Source organism: Leptonychotes weddellii, chromosome 10 (genome assembly GCF_054177405.1).
Source record: "Leptonychotes weddellii isolate Sample4059 chromosome 10, ASM5417740v2, whole genome shotgun sequence".
In the NCBI taxonomy this organism is placed as follows: Eukaryota; Metazoa; Chordata; class Mammalia; order Carnivora; family Phocidae; genus Leptonychotes; species Leptonychotes weddellii.
The window spans coordinates 79004054-79017704 of NC_138378.1; the positions used below are offsets into that span (position 1 = coordinate 79004054).

The window sequence follows — 13651 nt, forward strand, 5'->3', positions numbered from 1 at the left end:
TCACAGAACCATACATACGGCACAGGACATACAGGTCAGACGGGCACATGCAGGTCAGAGATGGCTTGGGCACAAGCCCAAGGCAGAGGCTGGTGTGAGGAAGTGGTCACGGCTGTGACTTAAGAGTTTAAAAAGTGTCTGGGGGTGGCACAGTTGAGCCCCACACAATGATGGCTGATGGAAGGCTACAAGGGTTGGGAGGTGGGCCTCAGCACAGCACCAGAGGCAGGAAGAGGCAGGAAAAGACCGATGGAGCAGAGCAAGGGTGGGCATCCATGGCTAGCGCCCGCCCAGAAACACACACACAGACTCTCCAGCTTTCCAACTCAGGACTGTTCTTCCTGTGCTCTGCTCCCTGGCCTCCTGCCTCCTTGCCCAATCATCTCATCTGGTACTTTCTCCCCTCCCAACCTCCCAGGGTTTCCTCCCACTGCCCCCAAACTCAGACTGAAAACCCAGTGTAACCCAGTAAATGCCCTACTCCATGCTGCTGCTTTACATTTACAGTCGAATGTTTGGAGTCTCTGACTAGAAGTCCTAAGGCAGTGGGGAGGGGGGACAAGTAGGTGCAGGAGTCATCTCTAATGAGTGCCACCTGAGCCTGGACACTGAGCCTGACATCCTTGCATCCCTCAAAGGAACCCTGAAAGCCAAAGCCGCCATTTCCTCTGGCCATCCCAGTCCCAAGGTCACACAAACATGCATGCAGCAGCCCAAGGACATGCAGGACAGCTGGGGAGGGGGCTCATGGCCCTCCCCCACCCAGGTACAAATAGTAAACACACCACCTTCTTAGGCTTCAGTCCCCGCTGCATGAGGAGTAGGAAAGGGCAGAGTTAGAGAACAGACATCACAGTGCGCTAGCTGACCAGACATCCTGGGTAGAGGTGTTAAGACCAACTCAAGTACACACAGGTAAAGGGGAGAGTCAAGTCACTGCCAACTCCTGGGTAAGTGAGAAGAGGGGTCCCTCAAGGATCAGCTTCCAGGATGTCCACACCCTGACACAGAGAAGCTGGGGGGGGGGTCTGAATCCCCACCTCACACACCCTGCGCAGCACAGTGGAGGAGAATTAGAACGACGGGCCCTCTGCATACAGCCTAAAACAGGCAGCAGTAGACCTGGCTCCTTACCATTCACTTGTGAACAGGAGAGCTCCTTCTTCTTCTAGCTCTCACCTTACCCCTAACCTCTGATCTTTAAGATCCTGGCAGCCTTGGGTACCAAAAGGTAGGAAGCTGGCAACAACACTACTAGGGTCAGACCTGTCTTTCCTATCACCCCTAGCCTTGGCTCCATTTGACCCTAAACTTCTGGGCCCTAACAGTTCTTCCCTGCTACCACCTTTACTCTACCCCTAAAGCAGCAACTCATACCCAGAAAGCTTTCTTCTCAGGGAGGTTGGAGACTGGAAGGCTTAACTCCGTTTACTCACCTACTATTTCTACCTGCCTAGGAATGGTCTCCCTCCTCTGTCTCCTTCCCCTCTTTCTCTCTCTTACTCTCCACTCCCACCCCCAACCACTCACCAGTTTGCTGGTCTTTGCAGTTGAGTCCGTTCCCTCTGTAGAAAGCAAGCAGAAACAAAGTGTGTGTTTGTATAGAAGGGTGGGGGCAGAGACCATCGTGGTGGGGTAGAAGAGATGTAACAAGGGAATATGGCGGTGATGGAAAAATCTCATGAACCACTGGGGCCCTGTATTCTGGGGAGAAGTCCTGGGGACTTTTGGATGTGGGAAGGCAACTTAACTGGGTGGCTGTTACCTCTTTTGAGGATCTTTGAGGCAGAAGAATCAGGTGTCTCTGGGGAAGTAGTATCTGCTCCATCTTCAAATACCTGGATCTGAGGCCAGAGAACAGACTCAATATAGCCAGATCAAGGATGGTTGTGATCTGGGCCCCTCCCTAGGCCCCAAGCAAGCCCAGGGTACAGGGCAGCTTCCATAAGGATGGACATAAGGATGGATCACCAATCTTCCCTCCCCCGCTACCTCCCACTCTCTCAACCAGAGACGTACACTCATGCCCAGGAAAAGGAAGCCCCACACAAAAGCTGCACAAGCAACAGAGCATGTGCACATGCATCCACTCAGAAAAGGGTAGAGGTACCTGGGACTGACGCACAAAGATGCCATGCCCTTCATCACAAGTGAAGTACTTCCTGCCTTGGACAGTTCCATCATTCTTGCCCTTTGCTTCATCCAGGATCACGCCGACCCATTTGCCAGTGGCAAAGAGTGTGGCTCCAACATAGGCCACGGTGCCTCGGTGGCCTTTTCCAATCACCTCCACACGGGAGCCCACCCGCAGAGGCCGGGCGCTTGCCTCTGCGCTCATTCTGCTGCTGCTGGGCGTCTGAAAGAAAGACACGTGCAAACATACGCAGGTAAGGGCCTCAGGTCAACGGGGTCATCCTAATGCACCAGAAAGGCCCCAGTCAGGATCCTAGTCTAAAGAAGGACAAGAAGTCACTTCCCTGAACCCCATTTTCAGGGTGAAATGGACCCCGGACCCCAAATTCCCTTTTGAAAAATACCAGTGATGTTCTAAGACTTCTCCGAACTCCTCTGGAATCTGCCACAATTTTTAAGAGTTTACATTTAAATTTCGTAACAAATCAGAATTCACTGACAGACCTGTGAATGTCACTACATGGCTTTTTTCTCAGGAGCACTGCCCCCAAGGAGGGGAATGAAGCTCAAGCAAGTAACTCAATTGAGACCGGGCTCTCCGAAACCCAGTGCCCTGACTCAGGTGCCCAAGCTGAGAAGACAGGTGACTCGTGGGTGACCCCACAGAATCCTATTCCACTCCCCAGTGCTGTCTGTCTTCCCTGTGGTCAAACAGCTCTCTTAGGCCTCTCCCTTTCAAAGGTACACAACTGTGCGTCCTTCCAGCCCTCAAGTCACCATCACTCCTTCTGGACCCGACTCGGCCCACCCCATCCACACACCCACCATGACATTTCTAGATGCCTCACCGCAGCCCATGCAACCATTTAGTTCCCTTCCTCCTGGCCTGAGCCCTGTCCTATTAACTCTACCCCAAGCTCTGGAGATCCTTCCCCCACACTATGTTGCTATAAAAAGAAAAACAAAGGCCAGGTAAATCAGGTACCCTCAGATCTGACCTATACTGTCCCCTAGACTCTGCCCAGTGGTCCAAATGAATGGCTTATCACCCCATGGATGGACACGGCAAAGGAATAGACTAAACATTGTCCTTTGGAAGTTCTCAGCTTCTGACACACCCGTGATGACAGGACACAACATGAAATTAGGTTTCCAAAGAGGGCCATGGTTTAGAAGAAAATCACACCTAAGCCATTTTTAGCAATAGCAGCTCCATGAACCAAGGGCCTTGCAGCAAACAGATGAATGAGGCATGAGAAAGTGACTCCCTGGTTCTAAAGATTCCAAGGGCTCCCTCTGATGCTTCCACTTGGCTTCAGAAGGGAGCCCTGCCAGAGCCTGTCACTCCCCGAATCCCTTCCCTAAAGAGCTCATTGGGGAAGATAAGGATATAGCTCCCAGGGGCTCCAGGACAAAAATCGCACCTGGGACAGCATGGTTGCTCTCATGGATCTGACAATAAAAAGAACTGACAGTGACATCAGGGCTATCCCCAAACTCAAGAGACTCCCTCAACCTCCCAACCCTAATAAGCCTCTCAGAACCAGGTGGACACAATAGTGGGTACAGATTCAGTCTCAACCAGAAGAGAAAGAAAGCAAGTGACAAACAACAGAGCAGCTCTAAAGAAAGGCGTCACTGTAAGGCCATTCCAACCCACCAACCCCATTAAGAGTCCCCAATATAGTCTGATCCCCTCAGGAACCTCTAGTCAGAGGTCCAATTAGAGTCAAAGGTCAGGCCTTGCCAGTCCCCACCGAGGGTTCAACTCTGGGAGGAGAGGCCTGTCCAGCCTAACACCATCAGTCCCTGCTGTGAGTGGCCCCAGCCTAGCTCCAGCCTGTCTCCCCAGCCCCCCACAGCAGTGTCCACAGGCACCCAGGCCTTCTCCAGCAGCCCTCCCAGGGCCATCCCAGATAAGGACCACTTACCCGGCTGTACATATGCCTCTTGCTCTGGGCCATGTTGCTCACCCGGCCTCTACCCCCTCCCCCAGCGGGCCAAAGACAGAGAGAAAAGGCAGAAACCTAGGCAGAAGGGTCAGGGCTCCAGGCCCTCATGGACAGACACAGAAGCCGTCAGGCGCGGCCCTCCCCAGTCCATGGACCTCACTCGGTGGCCTACCGGGGTAGGGATGGGGGCAGAGATGGGGGCTGAGGAGCAAGTCCTCTCTGCTGCCTGATGATTGCTGAACCCAGAAACACCGAATCCTGCTTGCCAGCTGATGAGTCTCACTCTGCGCTAGTGCTGCTCTAGACTTGTCAGGAACCGTGTTAGCCTCTGGGTCCTAGTGCCCCCCTGCTTCACCTGGGCCAGACAAGCAAGGCAGGGACTCAGGGCCTCTGCCCACACCACAGACCCTCAGTAGTCACCTCTAGAGTAAAATGTTACTGTTTAGGGCTGGGAGCATGGGCCTGACTGGTCCTCCTAGTCTGCACCCCTCAGCATCACTGCTGCCAACCCCAACACTCCCCCCTCCCACAATGTGCCTCAGCAGGACCACAAGCATCAAGTGACACTTCAAAAAAGATCAGCTACCTACGGGCCTCCACGCTGCCAAAATAAGGGTCTCTTACCCCCCCTTTCTGGGGCTCTTCTTTCTCCCTCCTTTTTCTAAACTCTAGACTCTGGACCCAAACCCATAGAATTAGTCTGGATTTCAATTTCACACCGGGCCAAAGCAGCCAGACCCGGCGCACTACACAGCAAAGGAAGGGCAGTAATGGAGATAACTTCATAGAGCAATGCAACTCAAGTACCTACGTTCCCCCCACACTGGCAAAGGTTGCCAGACCCTTTCTCCCTTCTGGCTGTTATAAAGGGCCAGGCTCAAACCCCAAGACTATCAGGTTCAACTGGATGAATAAGAGCAGAGAGCTCCACATGCCCCTTGTAGCGCATAGCCCAGTCCACCTCAACCACCTGCCCCTTACACTCTTGGCCTTGCTTCCTAGCCATCTCCTTAATAGAAAAAATGAGATGGTTTCTTTTCTATATTTCACCAAATTTCTTTAATAACCACCTATTACTGGGGTGCCTGGGTGGCTCAGTCATTAAGCGTCTGCCTTCGGCTCAGGTCTTGATCCCAGGGTCCTGGGATAGAGTCCCACATCAGGCTCCCTGATCGGCGGGAGGCCTGCTTCTCCCTCTCCCACTCCCCCTGCTTGTGTTCCCTCTCTCGCTGGGTCTCTTTCTCTGTGTCAAATAAATAAATAAAATCTTAAAAAAAAAAGAACCACCTATTACTTTTATAATTACAAATATTTAATTTAAGATTAAGCATGCTAGTGAGAGGTCTCCAGAGGGCTATGTCATGATGCCACTGCATTCATTTAACCATCTAATGTGGGCTAGGAGCCAACACATCAGGCTCCCTGCCCCTGAGCACTCAACCAGGTTGGCCTGGGGTCTGACCCATATAGCTCCACTACGTGCGGGGTGATCTAGTGATACCTGTCTTGTCTGTGCTGCACTTCACTAACCAAACAGAATCTTCCTCCACTCCACCCTCTAAGGCAGGCCAGATAGCCCAACAGGAGAATGACAGCCAACAGCCAGATATATGGCCCCAAAACACCTCTCCACATCTTCAATCCTGGCCAGACCCCCTAGGGAACCATTTCTCTCGTCCCCTGCAAAAATCTCCATGTTTGCCCCCTCCCTTCCCTATTCACATTTACCCAGGTAGGCAGGACCATGCAGCTCCTTGCAGCCTGGACTTCGCATGTTCAGAGCACTTTACAGTCTACAGAGCACCTTGAAAAACACAATTTTATAGTACCACGGTTAAGAGTACTGTTTCTAGACTCAGACTGCTTATGTTCAATTCCTGGCCTCACTGGTGAACTACATAAACTTTGTCCAGTTACTTAACATCTCTGTGCTTCGATTTCCTTATCTGTCATTTGGGAACAAAGGACATATCTCAGAGAGCTGTTGTGAGGATTAGCCAAGATAATCCATGTACAACATTGAGGACATTGCCTGGTATTTAGTAAGTACTCAACAAAAGTCAGCTAGTATCGATGCTGTTATCCTCATATTTGGACATCACAATAACCCCAAGAGAGAGGGAGGCCGGGGACAGTGCTGACAAGGAAACTGAGGCTTAGAGAGCTGAGTAACTTCCCAGAAGTTACACAGAAGGTGAGGAGTGGAGCCAAACTGGAACCAGAGCCTGACCCGGGACCCTCTGCATTTTCCACTAGCCTCAGTGTTGACCACACACCTCTCTAGGCTTCTTCCTAGGTCATGCTCCTCCCCTAGACCACACTGCCTCGAGATTCAGGAGAACTCATATCTAAGAACAACCTCACAACTCACCAGCCACACAGGTTTATATGGTCACCTAAATTCCTGGAGGCTGTTTCTTCTCCTATAAAATGGGAATATCATCTGCCATCTCTATGTTAATGTTACTAGGCCCGAATAAGGTAATGCATTTGAAAGTGCTTTGCAAAAAATACAGAAGCTATAGAAGTGCAAAAAATTAGCTGACATGATAACAAATGATATATAAGTCTAAAAATAAAGTATCTAGACAACAAATGTTATAAGGAATTACAGACAAAAGAAAGGTGAAATAAAAAGGGGTTGAAAAAAGAAAAAGAAAAGGGGTACCTATATCTTGAATTATGGACTGTTTTCTGGATATGTAAAAAGGCCAACAAATACTGTAAGTTATGAACACACTGAGTAGAGACAGTATAATTTTGCTTGACTAGGGAATATTAAAGACGACTAGGTTGGCTTTAGTAAAGAATTCTAGACAAGTTCTTCTATCGAACTATAAGCCTTTTAAAGCACAGTCCACAACTTCCCTCTTTGTGATCCCATCACCCTTAGTTCATGGAGTCAGATATTTATTGAAAAAATAAACACATCAGTATTGAGATGTACTAGAAGGTGAGTATGGATAGTCAGGGAGTTTAACATTCAGGTAGAGATAGATAAGTCCATCTACATGATTGCAACAAGCAGGTCTCTTCCTGAGCAAGAGACTGGCATAACGAAAACTATTTTGGGAGGATCAAATGGGTGGCAGAGCAGGCTGGAGTGGAGGCAGGAGCAACTCAGTAAAGACAGGAAAACAGCAGGGAGACTGCTGCACACTGAGCAAGGGGTGAGGAGGGTCTGAACCAGGGAAGGGAGGGAAGGAGAGAGGGAAAGGGAGGGGAAGAAGGAGGGGAGGATAGGAGCTAATTCAGAGAATGTACAAAAATGCGCTGAGAAGGCCCTAGGAGGCAGAGTGCCTGCACGGGCTCCAGAGACATACAGATCTAGATACAGCTTTGGTTCTCCTTATTTCCTCACCTGTATGATTCTGGTCAAGATATTTAACTTTCTGAGCCCAGCTACCTCATCTGAAAAAAGGGGGAAATAATACCTACCTTACAGGGATGTTGTGAGGATTAAATAAGATTGAAGAAAGCATTTAACACAGTGCCTGGCACAGAATACATGCTCAACAAAATGTAGATACCATCTTCATCATTATTGAGAAGATACATCAATGATGATTTACACACAGTAGGAACTTAAATGTTGCATAAATAAGTGGATGGATGAAAGAATGCATGAACAAAAAAATGAATGAATGAACTCAGGAGTTTTCAAGCATGAGTAATGGAAGAATGATGATCAAAAACATTAAAAGAATTGGGAGGAAATGGGAAGGCAAACTGAACATGTTAGGAGAGAGAAGATAAGTCTGTTCTTAGGGCCTTCCCTGGAGCAAATTTGACTGTGTACACTAACACACATATTTCACTATCTCCTTCCAAAATGCACCTGTGATGCAGACAAAACAGACTACATTATCTCTATCCTATAGGTGATGGAAGTGAGTCTCAGAAGTCAAATAATTCTCCTAAGTCTCATGGCCAGAAATGGCAGGGGGGCACATTTGACTAGCTGTACAAACAGGTGATCCTTCCATAGCACCATTGGGCCCCATCCCATGTCACATGGGACAATTCTGAGTTACATTTGTTCCCTCAGCCAGAGATGAGACCAATACGCTGTGGATTTAATTCATTTTCCTCCCCACGTATATTAAATACTGTTGAAATATCTAGGAAAACGGGAAGAGAGGAGGGAAAAAATCTCAATCTCTGTCTGGTAAATAGGTAACCAATGGTCTTGGAGATTATTTCAGAAAATGACAGGAAAGCGGGTAGATTGTTAAGAATTAAGGAACAAGTAAGAAGAAGAAGCCTCTTTGGCACCGAGCCTGCACTATTCCTACCTTGCTTTTACTAGCACCCCAGCATCCTTTGAGCCCTTGACCTCCTCTTGTCTCATCTCACCTAACCTTGATCCTGAGCTAACCCATCTGTCTGATTTCACTTGTCCCTCTCATAGAGGAGCTGGTTTGAGTCCCAGGCAGTCTCATAGCAGGGTCCACACACCTGAACTGTATCAGGTACTGGGTATAGAGTAGTCTGGTTACAAAGATAAAAGAAACACAATAGTAACTAGCAAGATTCAGTTTTCTTCAGACTAGGACAAAATTGTACATCTCTGAAAGCACTGGTAAGGAAGGGATAAGTGTGGATGTAAGTCCCTCAGGAATCAGGAAAAAAGAGCTATTTGCTCACTGAGTGGGGAACAGAGGCTGTGGGACTAGAAGCATGGAAGGCTGGATTTCAGATATACACAGGAACCCAGAAAGAAGACACGTACACACCCCATTGCTCCAATGTCCTACTCCAGTATCTGCCTTATAGATCTCATACCGACAGGGCCTAAATCCTAAATGGACTTTCTTTACCTTTCCAGCTCCTTGCTATCCCCAAAAATGTCTGCAGCCCACTCTCAATCTGAATGCAACTCCACCTCCTCCCAAACTATCCCCTTCCCCCAAGAATACCCAGTGACTGCCAAGCCCACCTCCAAAGGCCCAGACCTCCAAGAGCCAGGAAGGAAGTCTACACACTATGACTCACTTATCCTCAATAAAGGAACTTTTGCAGGAAAGGCAGCGGGTACGTGAGTAGCCCCCAGCCCCATACTCAAGAACTGCAACCTTCCCCATGCTAGCAGGAGTCCTACTTGACAGCCTGTTTGAAGTTCCTGCTGGTTCCTCCCGGGGAAGCAACCAGCAATTCTCTGGCACTAGGACCCTGCAGACAGGGAACCCGGAGCCTGCGCTCTAAAGAGAGAGATGCACCATTTCACAACTTCAGCAAAAGCCAAGGCAGCCAACAAAGCCACAGCCACCTTGGCTGTGCTTGGGCTCTGCCTTTTGGGCAGCTCACCGGCCACTCCCCAAAAGCAGAGCATTCTGTCCTTTCTCTTTTTAAATCCACGTCATCGTTTGATCATAATGGAAATCAATCTCCTCAAGTCACCACGCAAAGGCGTATCCATAGCAACCACAAGAGGAAGGACACGGATATGATGCTCCAGTAGCTGCAGCAGCAAAAGGTAAGCCTGTTTCTCTTCCATCCATGCTATCCCACCATTCTCCCCCTTCATTCAATCACATTAAAGGGGGAAAAACATAAAAGGTGAGTGTTAATGATCTATGCTATTATGTAAGGTTATAAGTCTGCCTACTCCCATATCTGGCAGAAAAAAAATTCTCTTTTTCTGGTTGGATGGGGACAATTCCCTTTTAAGTATTCACTGTCTCAGGTGACAGTCTCAGCCTGCAATACCGACAAAGCACTATCAATCACTTGTCTTTCTCGTCAGGATGCTAGTCTCATTCAAGGACTTCAGAGTTCCCTACGTAGTTGTAAAAGGCCAGCAGCCACACTGACCCCACCACCCTGCCCACCCTTGCCACTAGCATGCCCACACTGGCCAGATAAGACCTGCTCCTTAGCAGCCCTAGACTCCAGCCCCTCAAGGTCCAGAAAGTGGGAACTGGGATTCACTTTCTGCCTCCTCTGATGCCTCAGGGGGAGGAGTGCCATTTCTGCAGAGGTAAGAGACTCATCAAACACAAGCACTACTAAGCCTAAGTAATCCTCCATGCCTCCATTTCCTCTTGTGTAAAATAGAGACCGTAACAATACCTTTCTAACAGAGTTGTTGTGAGAAGGCCTGAAAAGCACTCAGAAGAGTCCTGGTATGAAGCACTCAATAAACATCAGCCATTATTATTATGAGAAAGAGGAAGGAGGGGCCTACAGTGTGAGGTTTAAGTTCCGAGGGTACTCAACACTGTTGGAGAGAATCTCAGGTCGGATCTCTGTCGCTTTTCTCTGGACAGTTATTTCAGGCTTCCCTTACTACTTTAAGTCCCTGTTCCTATCTGAGCCCACACCACACCTCCCCTCAGCAGATAAAGTTGCTAAGAAAGAAAACTGAACCTACTAGAGAAAAATTCCTTTGCAAATTTAGACATATCTGCCACCATCGCTGCCTCTTTCTTCCTACATTCTTTCCTTTCTTCTGTCATTCCTCTTTCAAAGAAAATGATGTCCCTTTCTTTTCAGGGCCAATCCCTCCACCCTCCTCTGAGGACCTGATTTAGCAATCATCTTTTCTCTTGTGCCTTCAACTGCACCCTCTCTACTCACTCTTACACATTATTAGGTAAACCTATGCTCAAGACTTCTAGGAAAAACCGTCTCTAGTCTCTAGTCTCTCCTCAGCAAGATGCCACCATCTCCCTTCTTTCCCTGCTGGGCTACTCAAAGTGAGTACACCCTCCCTCTCCTCCTTTCCCATCCACTCCTCAATCTGGCTCAACCTTGCTCCTGTCCCTACCACTTCTCAGAAGCTGCTCACACTAAAAAAGTGAAAGAGCCCCAGTGACCACAATCTCCTAACTGTCCAGTCTCAAGGTGCATTTTCCAAGCTCATCCTACTTGACTTCTCTGTAGCAACTGAAGCTGCGGATCCTCTTCCTGGAACTTCTTCCTCTCCTAGCTCCCTGGGCAACGTTCTCTCCTACCTTGCACACCAACCCTTCTTGCCTCCTCTGTCATCTTCAGCCTCCTATAAGCATAGCTGGGCTCATCCATTCCCACGGCATCAGCCCCCACTCACACCTATGCCCCAGGCATAGACTCTCTTCTGAACCTTAGACCCACGCTTCCACCTGTCTGCTAAGTGCCACAGACGCCCCCCAAGTTCAACATAACTCAAAACACACTTGGTATCTTCCCCCTCAAAAAATGTTCCTCTTCTATATTTCCTCTTTACTACTGGCACCACCACCCACCCAAAACAGAAAACGGAGTCATCCTTAACAACTCCCTCTCTTGTTCTCAACAACCAGTTAATCATTATATCAGGCTGACTCTCTACGGTCTCACTCAGATTCATTTCCTTTCCACCCCCACTAACCTAATCCTTAGTTCAGTGTTATACCATGCTTATGTTATATTACAAGAGTCTCCTGATGTCCCTGATCTAAATTCTCCCTTTAGCCTACTTCCACAGTTAGCTTCCCAAAATACAATCACATCACCTCTGCCCGCAAAACTGAATCTTCTTAGCACAGCACTTCAGGTCGAAACCTGGCCTCATTATGAATATCTAGTCTCATCAATCACCTCTCCTCTGATCCCAAAGTTCTTATATTCCAGCTACATGGACCTACTTACCTTCGCCCTTCTGCCTCTATAAATGTTGCAAAAATCGCAAGGCCATTCTCTTTCCTCATCATCAAGGCTCAGCTCAATTATCACCTCTTTCCTGAAGATTCCCAATGTCTCCATGCAGAGCTAGTCATTCCCTCCTGTGCCCTCACACAGCACTTTGGACATATCTCTATTACAACATCACATTTTTATTAAAATATTGTCTCCCTTATCCCATCATGAACTCCTCCAGGGAAGAGAGTTTTTATTCATTTCAGTATCCTAAGCACCGAACACAGAAGACATTCAATGTTAAATACAAGCCTGTACCAACACCAGCCTCTTGGGATACAAGCTGGCTCTGACAAGTTTCCCAGAGTAGCTCCACCCTTAAAGACCCCGCCCGGTAGAGGAAATTAACAGTCATGTACCCACGAACCACAGCAGATAGATGTAGCTCTTTCCTCTCCAGACAGGAGCCTAAGAAACTAAAAATGGAGGGACAGCCCCACGTCCTACAGAATTTGGTAATGACACGAGTTCTCAATCTCATATGTTTCCATGGTGAGAGGACCACAGAGAGATCTCTAGGCTCTAGGGCAAATGCACACCTGGGAAAACAGCTTGAGTGAGGCTTTGGGTGTGACAAAGGTCCAGTCTTTGCTTAAGTGAAGCCCTCAGGGGATATGTAGGAGTGTGGGGACACTCAATTTGTCCATCAGCCAAGAGCTACTGGTACTAGCCTGAACTTGAAAAGGAAATGAAGGGCGCCTGGGTGGTTCAGTCGGTTGAGCGGCTGCCTTCGGCTCAGGTCATGATCCCAGGGTCCTGGGATCGAGCCCCGCATCGGGCTCCCTGCTCGGTGGAAAGCCTGCTTCTCCCTCTCCCTCTGCCTGCCGCTCCACCTACTTGTGCTCTCTCTCTCTGTTAAATCAATCAATCAATCATCTATCTTAAAAAAGAAAGAAAATTGATAGAAAGCCAATTCCAGAGTCTCCAGGATGGCAAGGGCCCTAAGACAGATTTGAATCAGTCAATTGCTCAGCACTTACCTCCTCAGGAGACACTGAGGATTCAGTTCTCATTTCGCTTGGTATGGGGCGGACCACCCAAGTCCTCACAGTACCACCAGTAGCTATACACAGTCCAAGCACCCTGGGAATCCTCTACTACAATCCCTCCCAACCCATAACTCCAGGCAGCCACTAGCAATGACAGAGATGGTAGAGAAAAACCTAGAGTGGAAGTTCTCAACGGTATCACGATTCCCTTGCGTCTTCTGAATCCTCCCTAACAAGTTCTTCTCCTTTGTATCCTCACGTCAGTCAGGCCCAACTCACCAATTCTTAGTATTGCCTCCCGCATCCCTCTTTTCTCCTCCATTACCACTGTCATCTCTTTGGTTGGCCATTTAAAGCTTTGAGAATTGAGGCAAACTATTTTCCCTCTTTGGTGCCTCATCTACGAAACAGGGTAACAGCTGCTCTGCCTACCTCACAGAATTATTAAATGAGATCATACCTGTGGAAGGTTCTGTAATCTGTAAAATCTTATACATAAATATAAGGCATTCTTATTATCATCAACCTAAGTCCTCTATTACTGATACGTGAAGTGTATCTGGCTCCTTGCCTCTCTCTCCATTTCCAACCACATTATATCCCACAGTAAGACAATGACACGCTCTTAAATACTATTTCGCCCATATGCCCACCCGCCTCAAATCTTTCACTGACATACCATTTCTTACTTTAATCAAACAGTCCTGCGAACCATGAGGGACGATGGACTCTGAAAAACAAACTGAGGGTTCTAGAGGGGAGGGGGGTGGGAGGATGGGTTGGCCTGGTGGTGGGTATTGAGGAGGGCACGTTCTGCATGGAGCACTGGGTGTTATGCACAAACAATGAATCATGGAACACTTCATCTAGAACTAATGATGTAATGTATGGGGATTAACATAAGAATAAAAAAAATAA

The 13651-nt window shown here is 48.2% G+C and overlaps 1 protein-coding gene and 1 long non-coding RNA gene across 9 annotated transcripts in view; one reads left to right on the forward strand and one right to left on the reverse strand.

Annotated features, from left to right (window-relative positions):
• DCTN1 (dynactin subunit 1) overlaps positions 1-13651 on the reverse strand; it is a 30886-nt gene that overhangs the window by 14680 nt on the left and 2555 nt on the right. For 3 of the 8 annotated variants that reach the window (XM_081833723.1, XM_081833720.1, XM_081833719.1), the window contains exons 1-5: positions 4065-4377; positions 2111-2356; positions 1766-1844; positions 1531-1565; positions 789-809 (exon numbers count right to left, since the gene is read on the reverse strand). In XM_081833723.1, the coding sequence (XP_081689849.1) occupies positions 789-809; positions 1531-1565; positions 1766-1844; positions 2111-2356; positions 4065-4097 (414 nt within the window). In that variant the 5' untranslated portion in view covers positions 4098-4377. Of the gene's footprint in view, positions 1-788; positions 810-1530; positions 1566-1765; positions 1845-2110; positions 2357-4064; positions 4378-5813; positions 5865-13651 lie in introns of those variants that run through there. The other 5 variants (XM_081796608.1, XM_081796607.1, XM_081833722.1 and 2 more) reach the window with 3 other exon arrangements.
• The window catches only part of LOC145715912 (uncharacterized), a 10222-nt gene continuing 5862 nt past the window's right edge, over positions 9292-13651 (forward strand). The window contains exon 1 of the long non-coding RNA XR_014138180.1: positions 9292-9561. This is a non-coding gene — a long non-coding RNA (uncharacterized LOC145715912). The remainder of the gene's footprint in view (positions 9562-13651) is intronic.